This window comes from the organism of the source record quoted next, unplaced genomic scaffold (assembly GCF_019419815.1).
Source record: "Pyrus x bretschneideri cultivar Hongxiangsu unplaced genomic scaffold, Pyrus_bretschneideri_v1 Contig12, whole genome shotgun sequence".
Classification (NCBI taxonomy): Eukaryota; Viridiplantae; Streptophyta; class Magnoliopsida; order Rosales; family Rosaceae; genus Pyrus; species Pyrus x bretschneideri.
In genome coordinates, this window is record NW_025999413.1 from 1,709,611 (window position 1) to 1,730,801 (window position 21,191).

Consider the following 21,191-nt stretch of genomic DNA (forward strand, 5'->3'; position numbering starts at 1 on the left):
AGAGGAGCTTACATGCAACTGAGATGCTAAGGTGATGGTATTCCAAACCAATTATGCTATGTCATGTTGAAAAGTTGAAACATACTACGATCTGTGATGGGCTTGAAATGCCAACACCATCGCATCTCATGTTCCACGTAATTACTCTCCACTCTCCCTTATGGTGCTCTACCAACTGCGCAAGGCTGCATTGTCCCCATTTCAGTTGAACAATCATGGGACATGAAGGTACGATCTTTTAGTTTTCATTTAATTTCTCTGCTTCGAAAAATAGAAGAAACTAGGATTAATGAACGAAGATTAGAGTGATCTATATTTAAAGCCCACAACAAAGATTAGAGAGTCATAAGTCATAATATATTGGACGGAGAAATTTTTCAGTATATACAGAACGCAGGATGCAACACTACATATTATTATACAATTGAAGGAAGTTATTTTTTCAAGTGTTCCTCCAATTATATGATGACATGTAGTATACTACCCCGTGTTTTGGATATAGTAAAAAATCTCTCATTCGAGAGACTCTGTCTTGTCATCAAGTGTAGACACTTATGTTTATACATTGCTCATCTCGTTACTACCATGATAGTATGATACCCAGCTAGAATATATGGCATGGCATAGAAAAGTGAGAAATCAGACTGCAGGTTATATAGTGGCTATAGAATCCACAGGAGCCATATGTTTTAAGGATAGGAGTAGGACCTTATCTGTGTAATCCATCACCCACGCATGTCCACCATTAATTCCATGTCAACCAGGATATTAGAGATGCCCAGAACCAGAAGCTAGCATGTCTTCTTCAATCCTTACATTTTTATTTTTTATTTTTTTATTCTTTTGGATTTCACATTTTGGCTTTGTGGTATATATATATATGTTATCTCTATCTACATTGTCTGCCATGCATGAAAGACTGAAAATGATATATAAAGATATATTTTTGCTCACAACTCTCAAGTGATGGTGATGCTCATCATCCTATTTATTACCATTAGATGAGTTTAAATTTTGAGATCTGTGTAATAGATAGACATAAATCCTAAAATTTAAACTTATCAAACAATAATAAATATGATGGTGAGTATTACCACCACTCGAGGATGGTAAGCAAAATTGCACTCAATATATATGGGGAGTCTATACATTGACATTGGATATTCGAGACTGAATGTGTAAAGACGAAGAGTCTTTCTATTATATAACAGTGTATAACATATACTCCACATGCAACGATATTTAATCTTCTAAACCTTAAAAGAGAAACGAACTCGTGACATGTAATGGTTTAAAACGCTGATTCAAGAAATACTTAATAAAAGGAGAAATGTGGGTTACCTTTATGAACAATTTGATATATATTATGTAACTCAATCAGAATTTAGAAGCAATTCATTTGAGAGGGACCTGCAGGTTGACCCTATGAATGGGATGGTCGGTTTCATTAAATTGTATATATTTTCCTTGTTCATCAGTCACCAAAGTAGATAGCTAGCTAGGAGATTAGGAATTGGGAATGAAATTATTTAAATTTGTGACACATCATTTAGTTTGTAAATTTTGTGTCAAATTTAGTCTCCCTAACATTACCCATAAATTAATATGTATGTAGTTCAACAAGGCGAAAACACAAATGGCGCAGCGGCAGGTGGCAAACAAGTAAATTTTTGGTTTAGAACACTATAATTATGTAGTGTTATTATTATGTTCAAATTGTTATGTGCATATGTCTTTTATTAACATATCTTAATATGTAGAATGATAACACTAAACGGCAGTATTTTCGGTACACAAAATAATATTTGTGACAAACAGGCAATGCATGAAAGTAGCTTTTTACGAAGACGATGAAGGAAAAATTAAGAGTAGCACTATTGTGTATGACTAGGGCAGATAGAAGGTGTAGCGATGCATGATGGCTATGCAATGCAAATGGCGAGTGGTAGTGAAAGGAGATAGAGAGATTGGGTTCATCTCCGACGTCCAAACCTCATCCATGCAGATTAGAAGCTCTCGTTGACTGAGCTTTCACTTTCACTATTTCACTATTTGAATATAGGATGGGTTCAACGGTGAAGTGTATAAAGCCAGGCAGTTCAAGAGTTCTTTGGGCACCATGTCTTCAGCTTCGTTAGTTAAGAGCTTCAACCTCACCTCCTCCGCGTCCTCCGCCCTCTCTCCTGCTAGCAGCAGGAAACCTAGTTGTATTTCTGCCAGGATCAGCACTTCTTCTTCTTCTAGATCTCCTCCTCCAAACCTTATCCAAAACAAGCCTGTTAACTCCGTTCCTGCTATCACTCGGGTACACTCTCTCACTCTCTCTATATCCTTCAACTCATCATGTGTACATTAGTTTCAAGTAGTGTATATGACAATGTGACTGCCCTAGGCTCTGCACTTCGACATCGAAAACCTGACGATAGTCACTGACACTATCAGTTTCAAAGGGCGGGATGTGTAAAAGGTCTACTAGCTGGTTGCATGTAAATATGACGATACAACCACTATTAGGCCTTTTACCTATCCCATCCTGTGCCACCAAGTGCCCGTGATTATTGTCAGTTTTTCTTGCAGCGGCTGCGGTTGTCTGAAAATATATGTATTGCAGCTTCATAAATATTTACGGCCCTGGTAGCTCTTTGGTTCACGTGGTGAAACCGGGACAGGTAGAGAACTCTACTGGTGTACAATACCAGACTTGAACACGTTTGATTATACATGTTCATTGTGATCTATGATTAATCAGTGTTCTTATCACACGACCAATCCTCTGCTTATCGGATGACGTGCACGCTGTTCATGGATTCAACATCCTTTAAAAATGACACATGTATGGTTTGAATCCAAGTAAATAAAAAAGAAAAATGACACATGTATGGTACTAATTTTCCCTAATCGATATTTAGGTGAAATAAAAAGGTATAAAGGAAGAAGTACATGTTAACAAATTAAATGTTAACATATTATTTGCGTGCGTGAAAAATAATTAGAAAGAAGAAATGGCAAAGGAGTACGAAGAGGCCATTGCATCTCTGCAGAAACTTCTCAGTGAGAAGGAGGAGCTGAGAGCTGAAGCGGCTGCGAAGGTGGAGCAGGTTACAGCCGAGCTGGCGACAGCTGAGGCCGGCGGCGCCACCAAGCCTTATGACGCCGCTGAGAGGCTCAAGAGCGGCTACATTCACTTCAAGAAGGAGAAATACGAGTATGCTCTCTTTTTACTAAATAGAGGATTAAACGAGATTAGCTTCCGACTGACAGTCATATATGTATGTGTGTGTGTGTGTGTATATATTAAGTTGCAGACAAATTAACTATAACCATTTTGTTCCTTAATTTAACAGCAAGAATCCAGCTCTGTACGGTGAACTTGCCAAGGGACAATGGCCCAAGTTTATGCTGTTTGCTTGCTCGGATTCTCGAGTTTGCCCATCACATGTTCTGGATATGCAGCCAGGAGAGGCTTTTGTTGTCCGCACAGTTGCTAACTTGGTCCCACCGTATGATAAGGTTTACATATTTCCTCAGACTTTTTATGTGTTCTGCCGCAACAAAACGTGGCTTTTTGTGTGTCCCTGTATATATAATATTGAACGGGATTTTAATTTAATTTTCTCTGTACGTGTTAATAGGTTAAATACGCTGGAACTGGGGCGGCCGTTGAGTATGCTGTCTTGCATCTCAAGGTAATTAATCCATGCATTTTAGTTTAGTTTCTTGGTTTTGTAATAATTAATCGTATTTAGCCAAATGCTGTTTTCATTAGTAATATTAATCTTGTGTATGTAATATATGTATTTATAGGTTTCATACATAGTGGTGATTGGGCACAGCGCCTGTGGAGGAATCAAGGCACTCCTGTCTATTCCAGAAGATGGGTCGACCCTCGGCACGTAAGCAAGCAACCCACTATTATCAGCTTGTTTGGAAGTGTTTTTAAAATGACTGAAAACGTTTTTGGTGAAAATCTGTTTGAAACTAATTTCTAATAAAAATTCAAGTAGATCCTGGATTAGCACTTTAAGTGCTTCATGCAAAAAGCACACATATGGTACTTCTTCCAAAAAGCACTTAAAAGTGCTTTTGAAACCCAAAAAAAATCTCATCAAAAACATTTTTAATCATTTTAATACACTTTCAAACAAGCTCGAATTGTTTTTGTTAGAAGTACTTTAAGTTTAAACAAGTCAAAATTTTCATTTAAAGTCTAAGTGCGTTCAGTTTTTCTTTCAGAAAGCGCTTCTACGAGCCATAAACATCTTTAACATTTGCTGCCAAAAGAACTCAACTGTTTTAGGTTGTTAGAAAGTACTTCTAGCTCTTCCAGAAGCAACCCCAAACAAATTAACATTACACTTATTTATTATCTTAATTGCGAAATGATGAATGGCTGCATGATGAATGGATGGTGCAGTGACTTCATAGAAGACTGGATTGGTATCGGATCGCCGGCAGCGAAGAAGGTGAAGGCAGATCGCGGTGCTGATAGTCCTTTCCCTGAACTATGCGGTCATTGCGAAAAGGTTTGTACCGATACATGAATCCACGTATTTACTGGTTAGCACCGTATTAACTTACTAACTGACTGAAACGAGTGCAGGAGGCGGTGAATGTATCGATCGGAAACCTGCTGAGCTATCCGTTTGTAAGAGAGGGTTTGCTGAAGAAAACCCTAGCAATCAAGGGAGGATACTATGACTTTGTCAATGGACATTTTGAGCTCTGGGATGTTGATTTCAGCCTCAACCCCACCTTCTCCGTATGATCGTAATCACATAATTCCCATGCAACTCAATTGCTTCCTAATTAATTATCGTTAAGTACTTCTAATTTCTTTCTTAATTTCATCTGCAATGTCCTCGGAAGCACGTCTGCAAATGTAATCGATATTTCGCAGCAATAATTATAATTTCCTCGAGTTTGTAATTACCTGGTTTGCGAATAAATAAAGGGAATGGTTTTGCTCACTTCTTTCAAGTGGTTGTGATGCTCACCATCCTATTTATCACCATTGGATTGTGTTTAAATTTTTAAATTTGTGTAGTGGATGAGATCCACGTTGACTCCTTTTGTTTTCTTTAAAATTTTATTGAATCGTAATTACTATTTTTTTATAGTTGAAATTTGTTTCCGTTGAGAGTACTGCAATTTTCGTGTTTTGTTTGTTTTAGGTTAAGGAGGTGGCTACCGTACTGCACTGGAAGCTCTAGGGCATTTGAGAGAGACAAGTGATGATTACGTACAAATTTAAGCCACTAATTTCGTTTCAAGAGTTGAATGTTATAATCTTCATCCATATCCCAAGTTCTCCATAATATTTCTACCTAGCTTTTGGGTTATTCTATTTACATCAAGGCAGTGTGACCGTCTCATTACACTTACTTCACATCATCGTACTTGTACATTAAAATAGTTTGAAATATCGCTACAATTGCACAACAATTATCCATTCATCATCGTCAACATATCAAATCCCAAAGCACGCCAGTCTTATCCACGAGAGATTTTTCAGTGTGCCTTATACACATACGTCATATGTCATTATATAACCAGGAATTTGATGCTTTTACTAGTGCAACCTCATACCCGAATATAAATAAACCCGACCCATATACACATACAAAAATAGTCCTGCATCATAAACATGGATGATTCAACTACAATATATCGACGGATAATTGTGTTAATTACAATAGTTTATGTACAGCAAGATCCTTCCTTCTAAAACTATCAATACATAAAAAATGGCGAGATGTTCCCTTTTTCGGTTAACTGAGAACTCATTAGATCAAAGGCGATTCGTTCCCAATCTATATATAGGTACTGCATTTTAAATACGTATGCTGAACCATTCAACTGGTCAATGTGGTCATGTCTCGTCGGCCTTTGGTTCAAGCACAACAGGGATTTTCTCCTTCTGATCACCGCGCAACACTTCCACAATCACCTGAGTTCGGAAGATCATAATGTTGAAATATTAAAAATGCTTGAGAACAAATTTACCTTAGTTTGGCCGAAGGGAGAAAAGTGCGTTTGTGTTAGAATGCTTCCAAACAAGGGACGGTCTGATGTGATAAGAGAACATACCTGATCGCCCACTTTACACTGATCGAGAATTCTATACAAGTCGCTGCCATTGCTGACCTTTTTTGCATTCACAGATGTTATAATGTCACCCAATATGAGTCTACCATAGGCGTCGCGCTTGGTTGGTACCAGTCCCTGCAAAATGGAGGTTCATCAGCTCCAGTTTTGTCATTTTATCCAACAAAACGAAATGAGTTTCTGTAGCACATGAAACTTGGATTAGAAAAATAGGAAAGGAGAGAATACCGCTTTGCCAGCTGGACCGTTAGCTGGTGCGTCTAAGACAAGCACACCACTTAACCCCAACTGTTCAACAGATTGATCAGGTGCAAACTTAATCCCTAAAATAGGTCTCGTGACCTTCCCAAATTTGACCAATTGGTCAACAATACCATTTACCTGAACAGGTTAAGAATTTAAAATACAAGTCAGAAGGTTTATATCGAAGCATGTTAAAGAAGGAATGTCAATGGAATGAAATTCATTTGATGTGTACTCACCGTGTCAACTGGAATTGAAAATCCAACACCGGATGATGCACCGTTTGGAGAATATATGGCTGTGTTTATCCCGATAAGGCTTCCAGTACTATCTAGAAGTGGCCCCCCACTATTACCAGGATTAATGGCAGCATCTATCTGTATAACATCTTGAATTGGACGGCCAGTAGCAGCAGAACTAATTTCTCTACGAAGCCCACTATAAATAGCAGAAAGAGTGCATCAGTGAAAGAGTGCAGAATGAGAATGAATGGAAAACAAGACCATTGTTGCCAATTCAGGCATGTCAATATCGAGTCCATGGAATTCGTACCTGATAACGCCAGTGGTAAGAGTATGATCAAGCCCAAACTGCAAAGTTAGATAAAACAGAAATCAAATTGTCAGTTAGTTTAACCATATGCTTAAAGCCATAACGAAACCCTTCACACAATAGTGAGTGAATGATCATCCAATTATAAGCCCTGTTGCAAGAAAGAGATGTTCCTTCATAACCAAAAACAAAGGTCATTAAATGTACTAAAACTTGTTAAGCTTACGTAAGCACAATCACGTTGATAGATGTGTAAAATTACTGCACCTAACCCATTATCTATCGATAATTGAACTAAGTGAGTATAGTGATACATAACGCTATCTCCATTGTATTTCAAAGAAAAGATAAGCATAATGCAGAAAATATATTGAAAGTAAAGTAATACTTACAGGATTGCCGATAGCAAACACTTTCTGACCAACAAGCAAGTCTGCAGATTGACCAATTGGTATAGGCCTTAGTTTCTCTTTGGGCGCATCAACATGTAGAACAGCAACATCCTTGTCTTGGTCAAATCCAACAACCTTGGCATTAAAAGTTGACTGATCACCAAGCGTGACCCTGTAAATAAGTAGCAGTTTTTTAGAATGCAAACCATGAGGAAAAGTACCATTAGCTGAATTTGCAACCAAAAGTTGTCCAATGCACGACTGGAGAAAAGCAAGTATACTGAAGACCGGCCCTTAAAAAGAGTGAAATGATCGCTATATGGAAAAGCAAATCAATTAATCAGACATACAGTGGACAAGATTCCATTGATGGCAAAAGTAGTTTCAACATAAATATGAAGGATTCAGAACGCAATGAACTAAAAGGGTCTCAAAAGTTCAAATGCAATCCATTACATCTTTCTAATCCCGGACTCTCCAAACCCCGTAATCTGGTAACATGATGCTTATGTTATGGGCTATCAAAGATACAACCCATAACGGGAACTAAGCTGCAAACTTCAGCAAAATTACAACGAGCTTATCAAAGCTGAAGTAGGTCCAACAAGCTTATCAAACTTCGGTTAGCAATACATTTGATGCTTAGGCAAAGCAGAACCACATTAAAGCATCACATTGTTCTGATAATACAACCAAAGTAACAATTCCGAACCAAAACTTGATGCCACAAAGCAGCAAATGCATTTCAACAAAGAAAGAATCAGAAACCAACTGACCTGAGATCAGAAGCGCCGCGAATCACGTGGTAATTGGTGACAACGTTGCCGTTTTTATCCCACACGAAGCCTGACCCAGACCCCTGCGGCACCTCAAACACGTCCAAAGTAAACGCATCCTGCCTAAAACCCACAAACACCAATCACTCCAAAAATCCCAAAAATCACAAATTAAGCCGAAATAAAAAATGCAGACATGGCGGCTAGAGCTATGTGCTCTCTATGCACCCGAGTGCGAATCCCGCTCTCGCAGTATAGATTTATTTAAAGTAGGATATAGGTTGTATACAAAAACTAATAGAACTTGAAATTTTCCAAAAGTGGTCCAATTTTCAGCAAAATCCAAAAGGTTCAAACTTCAACAGTACCTGGCTGCAAGATTGGTGATGTAAACAACAGAGGGAGTGTTCTCCTGAAAGAGCTGAACCGTGGCGAGCTCATCGGACTGCAGCTTCCTCGGCGGAGTGACGACGAAAGCGGAGGCGGGATCCACATCGGCGATGAACAGGGAAAGCGACAGAGCCGCCGAAGCGCAAAGAATGAGCAGAGATTCGAGACCCGAGAAGAAGGGGTTCTTGGTGGCGAGCAGAAGCTTGTGGAGGCACGGGGGACAGTAGGACTTGTACGGCGGGATCAGAGACCGCTTCTCGGATTTGCGGTGGAGGGAGAGGATGGGGGAGGTTGAGGATGCGGGTTTGTGGAGGGAAAAGGATTTGGAGAGAGGGAAAGGAAGGAACTTTCTGTTTGGGGAGCGAGAAAGTGGTGAGAAAGTTGGGGAGCAAGAGTGGAAGTGTGTGGAAATCAGCGAAGAAGCAGCCATCTGGTTATTTTCTCTTGGACAGCTGCTCCGGGAGGAGTGTCCAGTTCGCGTCCTATTGTTATTTATATCCAAGCAAATTGTATAACGAACATTATGGATTGTCTTGTGGTGAGAGTTAGTTGGGACTCAATGGAAGACTGATTGTTCGTGTGAGAAGAATGACTTACGTGAAACGAGTTATCACCATCGTAATGTTTAGATTCAATAATAAAATACTGAAAAGTTACTCAGTACTACTGTTTGGTAGTAGTTCTTTTCACTTTGAAGTGAGAAGTTTTAAGTTCGAATCTCGCAAATGACGAATTCGATACTAAATTAGACTGCTCATTGTGTAATTTTGTCGAACTTCTCCTTTTCTTAGTATAAAAATATTAATGTGCTAAAAATATATATATACACTGAAAAATATTCAAGTATTTTCACATAATGTTACATTATTGAACTAAAATGTCTTGTAATCCTAAACCTATTTCATGCAGGTTAGTCTCCTGTTTACAAATGCTTCTAGACCAGCTAATAACGGTTTCTTACAATAAAAAATACTTGATCATATTTTGCAAAAATAAAATAAAATGTTTACAGACCTTAGTGCTTATGTAGAAGCAGTTGCCAGAAAAGCATTTGAACTTTTGATAAAAAAAATATTTATAATAAAAACGCTTGTAACAAAAGTGTGTAAGACTATCTCCAATAGTTGGGCTAAAAGCTAAATTTTTTAACCCGGAAAATTTATCTTTTAGCCCAGAAACAGTTTTTCTGCTCCAACTGTTTTAACCTAAAATTTTAGCCTGGAATTATTAAAAAATGAACTTAGGCTATTTTTTTTGTTAAATTAAATTTGTTTTAAAAAATAAATATGTAGACTATCGTAAATTAATTTTATGAACATTTTAATCTAAAAAATTTAAAATTTGATAAATATTGAATGGAGTCCACTTCGATTTTTGGGCTAAATTTTGAGGGGATTTGGCATTGGTTTAGCATTTAACATTTAGCCCAAAATTTCCCTTTGGGTTGGAGTAGGTTTGAGAGGAAATTTTGGAGGGTAATTTGGCTTTTAGCCCACCATTGGAGTTGATCTAAGAGTATAAGTGTTTTTTACGTAAACAATCTCGAATGACTGCGGACACAATTGTAAACACCTTGTTTATGTACAACAATATTAGAAATTTAGTTATCTGCTGCATCTATTTTAACAAACTTTCACACCATTTTCTTAACAAACAACTAGGACGTTTAAAATCCAATTCAATCCCAATCAATCAATCTAATTACAGCGAATTTCTATGACTTCAACGGATTAGATTGAATCTCGAATTCAAAATCCAACATGATAACATATGATTAGTGTAAACCCCTGAATTATGAACGCAATTACGGAACTAAAAACAATTGATTAGATTAGTCTCCTAGGGCTAGGAGTACGCATATTCACAAGACGCATGAATCCGACCTCCTACTTTATTTTCTTATAAACCCCCAAAGACAACGAAAATTAAAGCCGCCTCTTCTACGAAAAATGCAGACGAGCTTCGACTCGAAGATTTTGAATGCTCGTATAAGCATTGATCAGTTCTTGAAAGGGAAAAAGGTCAGAGAGAGGATGCGTTACAAGATCTTCCCCAGGGGTCTTAGTTCCTTTGGAATGCCGTCAAAATTTCCGGCATTTATATCTGACTGCAGCATCGGTCTTTTCCCTGCTTTCCAAACAATGCCTTCTGCCAGGTGCTCCTTGTTCGGTGTCAACATGACGAAATTTGGATCAGCTCTTTGATAACTGCAAAATGGTTAAAACGATGCATTCTGCGTGAGACGAGTTCATACATCTTCAGGATGAAATGACCATTGACCATGTATACATGATTTAGAATATGAGAGCTCATCTAACTACGGAAAATAAAAAGTAAAGGCTGAAACAAATGAATGAACCTGGCTTGTCTAAGATTCTCCACGCGAAGGCCAAAACCATAACCTGTCTCCCCAACAATGTGATTTCTCGTAGCTGCAAAACACAAACGTATCAGTTTGTTGTACTCCATCCAATATTTCGACACACTCGCACTCAAATGCAAAGCAAGATTTAACAAAATCAAAGCAATGCTACTGTCATTCAGGCCGAAATCCAAGACGACAGATAGAAATACAGGTTTAATGATCCTTCATATTGCAGAAGGGATCTAGTTACACATGTAGCATATGTTTTAATGAGCCATTTGTTGAAAGTTCAAATAAAAACTTGATGTCACTGTTTATGTGCTGCTAGATGTCAATGTTTCTGTACTGGCCAAAAGCAGAGTGTGACAGCCTTCTGTAATGGCCGAAAGCAGTGCGTGTGTGCAAAAGTCTAAAGGTGTGTGTGAAAGTCTAAAGGTGTGTGTTAAAGTCTAAAGATGTGTGTGAAAATCTAAAGGTGTGTGCGTAAAGACTTTTGAACACTTATGTTTTACGTTGTCTTGTAAAATCTCTATAATAGAGATAGGTGCATGTCCATTCAATTCCATTCCCAATTTCGGCAATAGAGTTGAAACTTTTTTATATATCAAGTGCATGTTTTGTCAAGAAACTTGCTGCTTCCTTCTTTTCTTTTGTCTAACTTCGTAAAGAGAGTGAAAGTGAGAGGTGTGATAAAGTTAGAAAACTTATCACCCACATATTTTGGTATTGAGTTGGTAAACTTTGAATACCAACACCATTCAGTTAAGTTTATAATTAGGTCAGAACAGTTAGTCTGATGCAGACTCATGAAAATCTACCAATTAGAGATACCTGAAACGCTGAATGTGAAAGAAGGTTTCCACCAGGATTTAAATGCCAATGCTATCGATGAGCTGAGAGGGCCCACCTTTCCCTGCATGGATAAAGAATAAGTGTTCCATGAACATGATATGATCCGATATTGCAAGTACAAGATTGCATCAAATGCGCTACCTTGAGCATGAAGTTCTTATTGGCTTGCCAGGATGCAGCTACTTGAAAGGTGGAATCTTGGACATTAGGTCCATTGCTCGATTTAGGTACATCGCTTGATTCTGGAACATCGTTTGATTCTGGTACATCGCTTGATGATTTGATATCACCAACCCTAAAATAGCATCACAGTATAATCAGTTATCACCAAACTTGTTGCATATTACATAAGTTTAATTATTTACCTTGTCTGCAATTCAAAGCCAAAATCTATATAATTCGTAATTCCAACTACTTCATTTTCTTCGAGGGGGTTTTTCACCTGTTCAGTTGAAGCAGTTCAATGCTTATTAGTAAGGAAAACTAATTCAAAAATAAAAAATAATTTAAAAGAAATTTTCTGTATCATATAACAAACTGGGGATAGACAATACCCGTCTTTGGACCACCACGTGTTGATAGAATGAGGCAATGAACTGCAGTACAAAAGTTCATGTTTGAGATCCACAACAAGTTGTATAACATTCTATCAAGTATCCAGCACTGGGAGACAACCATGCATAGATAAACTAATTTACTTCAACAATTATAGGTAATCGAAAAACTATTGAATGTCAGATAAAACACTCGAGACTTGGAATCAATTAAACTTCACAAATTTTACCAAAACTAAACGAAACAAACCTGAGAACTTCTTGATAACTCCAGACCAAAATTGAATGATGGACTCAAAGGGCTGCTCGATCCCACTCCATAACCAATTGCAGCACTCCAATTCTTTAAATTTTTGTAGTTTTGAGTATCTTTACTCCCATCTAAAAACAATTAAAACAAGATAATAATTTGAAATAAAATTGTACCAAGATCCTAATCTGAATTTATAGAGAACAGCTCATACCAATGTAAACAAGAACTACAAACTAGAAAGTAACAAGGGAAATTGGTTCTTTAAGTATCTTGCACTATAGATGATGACATTCTTGAGTGAAATTTTTCTACTCCGTGGAAAAAAAAACATCTCTCAGTCTGAAGAACCACATTCAGTCCAGTAATGTTAAGGCATCTGAGTGACTTACATTCAGGCTCATACTGCACCCCAGCTGTTAGTCTTCCCATCTTGCTCACCAACCATGCCCTTCTTGGACAATCATCTTTCACTGCACAAACAGATAATTACATTAAATGCGCCTTGTAAGTTCAGGTAGAAAGATGACCCCAAAGTTATTTTCCCTTCCAATATTCAAATCATTCAAAAGGGCAATCTTAAGTTACAGATCAGCCAAACATGAGTTTATCCGGCAACATTTCAAAAAAAAAAAAAAAAAAAAAAATCCCAGTTTATATTGGGGGCGTTGATAACTTACGAGATAAGTTCACTAGCTGTGGCATGATATAGATATAAATAAACTGAATGTTCAGGTCCACAACATAGGTATCAGTTATGTATGACTCATATAGCAAGAATACTGAAGGAACTGAAATCGAGGTTACATACAGGAGAAGGGCATGACAGTGGCTCCAATTGACAAGTTTGACGAGCCATATCTCAATCCCATAACACCAAAGTCTTCAGAAGTTATTCTGCAAGAGTAACGAGCTCTGTCAACATTTTACATTTCATGTGTACACGCACCAACTATTTCTACGGAGGTTTTGGTTTTCCATACGACACACCTTTTTTTCAGCAACATTGGGAAAATTCCAAACGCTCCCAGTCCATATCTAGGGTAGTAAGCACAGGCCCTCATCTGCAAAACCCTGAAGTGAGAGAAAATATGTGAATAGGCTTACAAATATAGTCATGTTTCTGAACACAAAAACATGACAAAACTAAGAGAAAAAGACAACAAACTCTTTTGATTCAGAGAGATGTCCTTACGGATCAGTGTTCGATACAAAGAGGTCCATGAATGTGTGAGGATCATCAACATCACTGCTCAATCAAACAAAAACAAAGAAATTGTCATCGTTACCACATTTACGTCCAAGATATCGCGCATAAAACACAATTCATGTACAAGTACAATGGGAATCTGAATCTACTTCAACGTACCTTTGCCAGCGAAAAAATGCATTTCCAACTATATTCTCCTCGGGTTTGTGATCGAGCGGTCCTGAAACCTAAACATATTAAGGAAACAAAAAAGCGAAGATATTTCCCCGCGCCATCAAATCATCAACTTTCTAAAAATCAAGATGATGAAGGATACGGTTGCAACCAAATCGACGTGAGGATCGTCGATGGGCTTCAGCATGATCATTGTGCTGAAATGACAAGCTTGTTCAAAGTAATCGTCAAACAGACATTTCAGAGCAAGTTTCCCAAACAACAAGTCATACGACGACTCCAACATCCTGCATCAAAATTATTCACAAAAATTCCAAACAAAAAGAAAAATAATCAATAAAATAATCAAATACAAGCATTCAACGACGATTTGATTGCTGCAGATAATCAAACGCTGGCCAATTTTAACAAGGAGTGGCAGCACGATCACAGTAAGCAGTGACGACCTCAAACGTTACAGCATTCAGAGAAATAGAGTAAAAAATTGAGCGAACAATAATGCGATGGGGAGAGGACCGTAGGGAGGCGGGAGTTAAGGCAAACCTGGTGCGGGCGGCGAGCGGGGGGTAGTCGAAAAGCGGCGGGACGAGCACCATGGGCGGCGGTGGTTCCTTGTCCAGCAAGTTCCCCATCTCTGCGTCCTCCGGCAGCTGCCGATGTTAAAAATAAAAAGAAATAAAAATAAAAATAAGAAACCGCGCCCGCGTAAATCTGCACTCCAGACTGCAGAGGCCTAGGCCCAAATGTCGATGACCGGTTCAACGCTACTGATTGCGTGGCAGGTCCAGGTGGCACGCTCAACTCTCAAGTGGGCCAATCACTTGAAAGCCCAATGCTCACTTTTCCATTTGTTTGGGCTCTAATGAAAGCCCAGACTCTAAAACTAAATATAAAAAAAAAAGAGAAATTAGAGTAATGACCTTGAATTATTACTGAACTGTAACTTTGGTTTCTGAATTAAATATTCATTGGATTTGGTTCTCGAATTTTCCATGAAATTTTTGTTAACATGCTTACATGTCAAACACATGGAACACGCAATTGTATCATTGACTTCCGCATGGCTTAAAAACCCAAAAAATAAAAAATCAAACATAAAAGAGTACAAAGGAAAAATACTTTAAAAAATGAAGAGAAACTCGAACTTAAATGCATAAAAACGACACAATGCTCTCACAAACTAATTTAAACTTACGTACACATGTCAACATAAATGAGAAGACCCCACCCACCCAATTGGGTATTTTGCACTTTTTTCAAGATTATGCTCTAGTAAGAGAAACTCGAACTTAAATGCATTAAAACGATACAGTGCTCTCACAAACCGACTTAACTCACATACATATGTCAACATAAATGAGAAGACCCCACCCACCCAATTGGGTATTTTGCACTTTTTTCAAGATTATGCTCTAGTAAGAGAAACTTGAACTTAAATGTATAAAAAATGATACAATAATCTCACAAACTGACTTAACTCACATACACATGTCAACGTAAACGAGAAGACCTCACCCACCCAATTGGGTATTTTGCACTTTTTTCAAGAATATGCTCTAGCGACTCAAAATTCTCATGAATTTACCAAGAACCTCTCTTCTTTCCTAAATGCCCTTTTGACTAAACCTTAGGCCTCAAGTTGACCAACTGGCTCCTCAGTTTTTTTAGTGAAAAATAATTTCCGTACACTCAAAATTTGTTTACTTAACTACAACGAGAGAACGGAAATTCATATAACTTAAAAATAAAAGTAAAAAAAACGTAAGCAAAACAATTGAACATTCGTAAAATCACTTAGAACTACGGTTTAATATTATCTTCTTTACTTGTAATTGAGATGTCATAGGTCTGAATATGGTACATGGCATATGAACTTATGAAGTGATATTTGAACTCAAGTACAAAGAGGCGAACACATTTCATAACAATCCGGCCTAGCCTATAATTACAATTTTGGTCGAAACTTATAATAAAATTAAGATAAAATTATACACATAACTTCACGAATGAAGTAATTATTCTTAACCACTTAACCTACAACGCTTTATGATTAATTGTGTATGCTAGGAATCACCTAACTCTAACAGTTAATAAGAGGACAAAAAACAATTAACAGTCGAGGACAAAAAAACAAAAAAATAGTAGAAAAAAGGAGAGGCGTAAGGAAAGTATGGCGCGAAGTTCCACGATGCTTCTCTAGCTGCAAAAAAATAAATAAAGCTTCAACCTTTGGGCACGGCGGTCGTCTACCGAATGTCGGGATTCTTTCCACTTTCTTTCTTCCAAATTTCCGTTCGCCAAAATCTCATATATGTTTGCTTTACACACACACACACACACACACACACACACACACACATATATATTTCTCTCCTCTCCTCATTGGGTTTATAGGTTCATCCATTGAAAACCAGCAACGCCCAGAATCAGAAACGAGTGGCTGAAATACTTGGTCAGAACAATCTCTGTAAGTATGCAGCTCAACTGTTTGATTCAATGCCTTCAATGGGTTCTTCAATTTTCGGTGGATTTATTTTTTTATGAAATTTTAAACTTTTTGGTGGGTTTTTGAATTTGGGTTTTGTTATGTTTTCAGTTACTTGTGCATAATCCATATGTTTTGTTTCTTTTCTTTTATTGCACTTCGTTTTTCTACTTGTTTTTGGATAGATACCAAATGGGATGTAAAAAGTTTCAACCTTGGTGATGTTCTGTTATTCTCTTTTAAATCTTTTCTGATGAATCTGTAGATTTTCGTGTGTTGAAAAGTTAAAAAACATCGCAAGGGCTTATAAGGAGTTGGGTCATTCTCCCAATGGCGAATTGGTTTTGAGATTGGAATCTCATTTTCGTAACTTCGGGCATCTATGATAATCAGAACGTGTCATTGTGTTGTGTGTGATTTTTCTTGTATTCATTAATTCAACAGCATGCAGATTCCTAGTTAAGATTGCTAATATGGTTTTCGTCCCTTAATCTAGTAAACCCACAGGAGGATTGCAATGGCAACTTGTATACCCGCCGGAAGTGGCAGACTTCACTGTAGAGCGAGAGACATCAAGGGACAAGGTTGTAGAAGGACTTCTTGGATTGCCAGTGTTGCATTTAGTGGATGCAAACATAAAGACTTTTCATGGTAATTTGGTTACTGCCTTGATCCTCTTTATAATCTATATATAAGTCTTTTGCTTCACTTTGAAGTTGTTGGAACTGCTCTTCCGCCATCTAGATTTTGGTTGTCTAATGCCATGCTTACACTTTTGTACACATTTTTCCAGGTCACACGGGGTGTCAAAGTTCTTGCAGATCCAAAGATGTAACTTTTCCCCATCTCCAAGTAACGAGAACTCAAAGACCTTAAGAACGGTCACTTCATCGAGCTTGAGAGATGACTCCACCAAGTTTTTTGATTTTGCTGTCATTGGTAGTGGAGTTGCTGGGCTCCGCTATGCCCTTGAAGTGGCAAAACATGGATCTGTAGCCGTGATTACCAAGGCTGAACCTCATGAGAGCAACACAAACTACGCTCAAGGTGGTGTTAGTGCTGTTCTTTCCCTATTAGATTCTGTGGAGAGTCATGTCCAGGACACCATTATAGCAGGGGCTTATCTCTGTGACGAGGAGACTGTCAGAGTATGTTATAGAACTAATAAGTTTTAGATAATAATTGATTGTTGTCAATAGGTGTGTGTATGTACTTGTTCGTGCTTTTTTCTTAGGTTTGATATTTTGTCCAGGTTGTGTGTACAGAAGGACCTGAAAGAATTAGAGAATTAATTGCAATGGGGGCATCCTTTGATCACGGGGAGGATGGAAACTTGCACCTAGCAAGAGAGGGAGGTCACTCTCATCACAGGATTGTTCATGCTGCTGATACGACTGGAAGGGAGATTGAAAGGGCACTGTTGGAGGCCGTTCTTAAGGATCCTAAGATCTTCATGTTTGAACACCATCTTGCGATAGATTTGCTAACTTTTCAGGTTTACTTTTTTCTAATGTTTTGTTTGTATGAAAGTCTGATTGGATATTGGTTAACTAATTGATGGAATTCTGTGAATGCTTCTCCCTTTTTGCTAACAGAAAGATGATTTCTGGCAATGCAGGAGGGTTCTGATACAGTTTGTCTTGGCGTTGACACTTTAAATTCAGAAACACTAGAGGTGATTATAATTCACCACATACTAGTTTTAGAGGGCAATCGTTTGCTAAAAGATATCTATGCAATCATCATCATCTCATCTTCCTTGCCTTTTTCGCTAATGGAAACATATTTCCTTATTTAAGTTCTAACTTGCCTTATTTTGTACCTTCAGGTGATACGGTTTATCTCAAAGGTGACTTTACTTGCGTCAGGTGGGGCTGGACAAATCTATCCGACAACTACAAATCCTCCGGTACGGCTGTACCTCATGTTTTGAAGTGCCCCTGTAATTGTTGTTTCCTTATATCGTACAATAAGATGCAATTGCTTATCTAAGTATTAAGAGATGGAAAATTATGGTCAGAGAGTTATGACCTCTTTTAACATAAGTATAATGGTCGGTCTGATTGTTCTTGATTATATCTTGTAGGTAGCCACAGGGGATGGAATTGCTATGGCCCATCGAGCTCAAGCTGTGATTTCCAACATGGAGTAAGTAAACATCTATCACTTCTTTGAAATATTTTTGGGAGAAAATACTGTATTGCTTCAAATTTTGAGTAATCAATGAGTAGTACTAATATGGGTATAATGATCATGTGAGACAATCGAAAGGTCATTCCGAAGATTTGAATAAGACCTTTACGCCTTGATTTCACAACATTTCACCTGACAAGGTTTTCTTCCACAATTGACTAAACATAACGCTGTGCCGTCGCCCAGATTGGAAATTAGTTTTCGAATGGTCTTCCACTGGCGAAAGCAATGTTTAAGCTACATGGTTGTTAAGTGTTAAGTTATAGACTTTTGAGATTATTAGCTAACACCCGTTTTATGGTTTTATGGTTCTGGTTTTCTCTACAGATTTGTTCAGTTCCATCCAACGGCCTTAGCTGACGAGGGCCTTCCCGTCCAACCTACCAAGGCTCGAGAAAATGCATTTCTCATTACTGAAGCTGTCAGGGGTGATGGAGGCATACTGTACAATTTAGACATGGAAAGGTTCATGCCACTCTATGATGAACGAGCAGAACTTGCTCCGAGGGATGTGGTGGCAAGGTGCATAGATGACCAGCTTAAAAAGCGAAATGAGAAGTACGTGCTACTTGACATAAGTCACAAGCCCAGAGAAAAAATTCTCTCACACTTCCCCAACATAGCAGCCGAGTGCCTTAAGTATGGCTTGGACATAACTCGCCAGCCAATTCCCGTTGTTCCTGCTGCTCACTATATGTGTGGGGGAGTCCGTGCTGGACTCCAGGGAGAGACAAATGTGCAGGGCCTGTACGTGGCAGGCGAAGTTGCTTGCACAGGATTGCATGGAGCCAACCGTCTTGCTAGTAACTCATTGCTTGAAGCACTAGTTTTCGCACGAAGAGCAGTCCAACCCTCAATTGAACACATGAGGTGCTCTAGCCCCGACTTCAGCACTTCAAATTGGTGGGCCAGACCAATCGTGCCTGTCTCACTCGAGAGCAATGCCATCGAAAAAATTTTGGCAATGACAAGGGAAGTAAGAAAAGAAGTGCAATCGATCATGTGGAAGTATGTTGGAATTGTACGTTCTACAAGGAGGCTTGAAACAGCAAAGCAAAAGATTTGTGTTCTGGAGGATAAATGGGAGGACTACTTATTTCAGATGGGATGGGAACCCACAATGGTGGGGCTCGAGGCTTGCGAAATGAGAAACTTCTTCTGTTGTGCAAAACTGGTGGTGAGCAGCGCCCTTGATAGGCATGAGAGCCGCGGACTTCACTATACCATCGATTTTCCTGATCTTGAGGAGAGCAAGAGGCTTCCAACAGTTATACTCCCTTCATCCGTGCGAAGTTCATGGAGTTCGCGTCAACTACACAAGCTGCCATTGTGTTAGGAAGTGCAACTTTTTTGGCATCTGTTGAAATCATAGGGTTCTCAAGTTTTAGCTTCCCTTCCAGAACCGTTTTGGCTAGGATTGAAGCATCCGAAATTCGAGCAGCATCTGTGAAAGCCGCACCAGGTTGCACCATTTTAGCTTTTGGTTTCTGATTCCTTTTTACCTTCTATACTAAGATTCTTTGTTTCAAATAAAAGAAAGAAAACTTCATCAAAATATTAATGAAATAGTTTACAATTCAATTTGAATGTATATTTGCTGATCGATGAACAGTAAAAATGTAAATTTATCAACTGCAATCAGCATTCAGCTGAGAAAGTCAACTTTTTGTTTCAAATTTTTTCCGAAGTTTCCATTTTTTTCCCTCTGAACTTCTTCCCTCCAAATCCTTCAGAGAGAGAGAGAGGGCCAAAAACAAAAAGGAAATGTTTAGAGAAATGTTATTTAGCACTCAAAAATTAGCATTTTGCAACTCGACTCATTCGAGTGAAATATAGAGTGAAACGAGTGTGTACCACATGATGAACATATGAACTTGAATGGTTATGAATAAATATTCTTATTCACTTACATTCAAAATTGATTTTTTTAGCAAAAATGGTTCATAATATTGACATAACTCATTTATTTGGTATTTGAAAAAGAAAATCGATCGAAGTGATCTTTGGGTAGGGACGGCCCAGGTCTAGTGCGGGTAGGGCGACCGTCCAGAGCTCAAAAAAATTAAAGGCACCAAAATTATTAGGATGATATATTTACTTATGTTTTTATAAGAGTATAAATTTATAAAATTTGGTTTAGTGACAAAAAAATTTCAATTTTCGAAAAAAGCGTCTAGTCGGCCGCCTGGGCGCTAGGGCTGCCGCCGCGATTTTACCATAAACGTTCACTAAATTGGCAAGGGAATTAGGCAGTGTCTAGGCGCCCGACTCGGCGGGCTAGGCGGCCTTGACGGCAAGCTTGGCAGGTCTGTGAAAAAAACTATATACATCTCGCAGCTTCACTCATTGCGTAAAAGAGAACGCGACGACAAAAAATTTGGAGAAAGATAGAGCGATGGAGCGAGAGAGCGAGAGAGACGTTTAGAAGCAATTAGAAAAACAGATCTGCAATTGCAGGAAAAGAATGAGAAATTGACATGGACAGGACACTTGGGAAGTTGGGATTTCTTCTATGCGCCCGAGGAATTCGACCTGCCACAACCAGGTTTTGAGAAATTATACAGAGGAAGAAGAAGATAAGGAACTAGGCGGAGCAATCGAAGAAGGGGAGGAAAAGAAACAGAGAGAATCCAGAATAAAGGTCTTCATG

General features: G+C 38.4%; 4 protein-coding genes across 6 annotated transcripts; 2 read left to right on the forward strand and 2 right to left on the reverse strand.

The window, feature by feature from the left end:
• The first annotated feature begins 200 nt into the window (after nt 1–200).
• Nucleotides 201–5,348, forward strand: LOC103926929 (carbonic anhydrase 2). 2 transcript variants are annotated; one of them, XM_009335807.2, is made up of 10 exons: nt 201–228; nt 1,616–1,662; nt 2,063–2,305; nt 2,994–3,205; nt 3,345–3,510; nt 3,633–3,686; nt 3,805–3,893; nt 4,415–4,523; nt 4,601–4,767; nt 5,172–5,348. In XM_009335807.2, the coding sequence occupies exons 1-9, from the start codon at nt 216–218 to the stop codon at nt 4,763–4,765; spliced, it is 1,098 nt and encodes a 365-aa protein (XP_009334082.2). In that variant the 5' UTR covers nt 201–215; the 3' UTR covers nt 4,766–4,767; nt 5,172–5,348. The 2 variants fall into 2 exon arrangements, with proteins under 2 accessions (XP_009334082.2, XP_009334081.2); XM_009335806.3 differs by having other exon boundaries at nt 4,601–4,759.
• A 311-nt stretch (nt 5,349–5,659) lies between these two features.
• LOC103926926 (protease Do-like 1, chloroplastic) lies at nt 5,660–8,974 on the reverse strand. The gene is given in 8 exon segments (NM_001302307.1): nt 5,660–5,947; nt 6,088–6,222; nt 6,334–6,486; nt 6,588–6,786; nt 6,901–6,938; nt 7,293–7,464; nt 8,069–8,191; nt 8,437–8,974. Coding segments are annotated over 8 exon segments (1,350 nt in total). The 5' UTR covers nt 8,889–8,974; the 3' UTR covers nt 5,660–5,869.
• Nucleotides 8,975–10,267: 1,293 nt separating this feature from the next.
• Nucleotides 10,268–15,213, reverse strand: LOC103926925. Its single transcript, XM_048577537.1, has 14 exons — nt 14,407–15,213; nt 14,006–14,150; nt 13,849–13,916; nt 13,675–13,728; nt 13,470–13,553; nt 13,291–13,376; nt 12,872–12,952; nt 12,480–12,610; nt 12,230–12,271; nt 12,041–12,117; nt 11,817–11,970; nt 11,655–11,736; nt 10,818–10,890; nt 10,268–10,665 (listed from the first exon to the last, which is right to left on the reverse strand). The coding sequence occupies exons 1-14, from the start codon at nt 14,493–14,495 to the stop codon at nt 10,497–10,499; spliced, it is 1,335 nt and encodes a 444-aa protein (XP_048433494.1). The 5' UTR covers nt 14,496–15,213; the 3' UTR covers nt 10,268–10,496.
• A 762-nt stretch (nt 15,214–15,975) lies between these two features.
• Nucleotides 15,976–20,217, forward strand: LOC103926924 (L-aspartate oxidase, chloroplastic-like). 2 transcript variants are annotated; one of them, XM_048577860.1, is made up of 8 exons: nt 15,976–16,330; nt 16,856–16,999; nt 17,142–17,496; nt 17,601–17,843; nt 17,967–18,023; nt 18,177–18,257; nt 18,435–18,496; nt 18,869–20,217. In XM_048577860.1, exons 2-8 carry the CDS (start codon nt 16,866–16,868, stop codon nt 19,875–19,877), a joined length of 1,941 nt encoding a protein of 646 aa, XP_048433817.1. In that variant the 5' UTR covers nt 15,976–16,330; nt 16,856–16,865; the 3' UTR covers nt 19,878–20,217. The 2 variants fall into 2 exon arrangements, with proteins under 2 accessions (XP_048433817.1, XP_009334076.2); XM_009335801.3 differs by having other exon boundaries at nt 15,979–16,330; nt 16,845–16,999.
• Nucleotides 20,218–21,191: the final 974 nt, after the last annotated feature.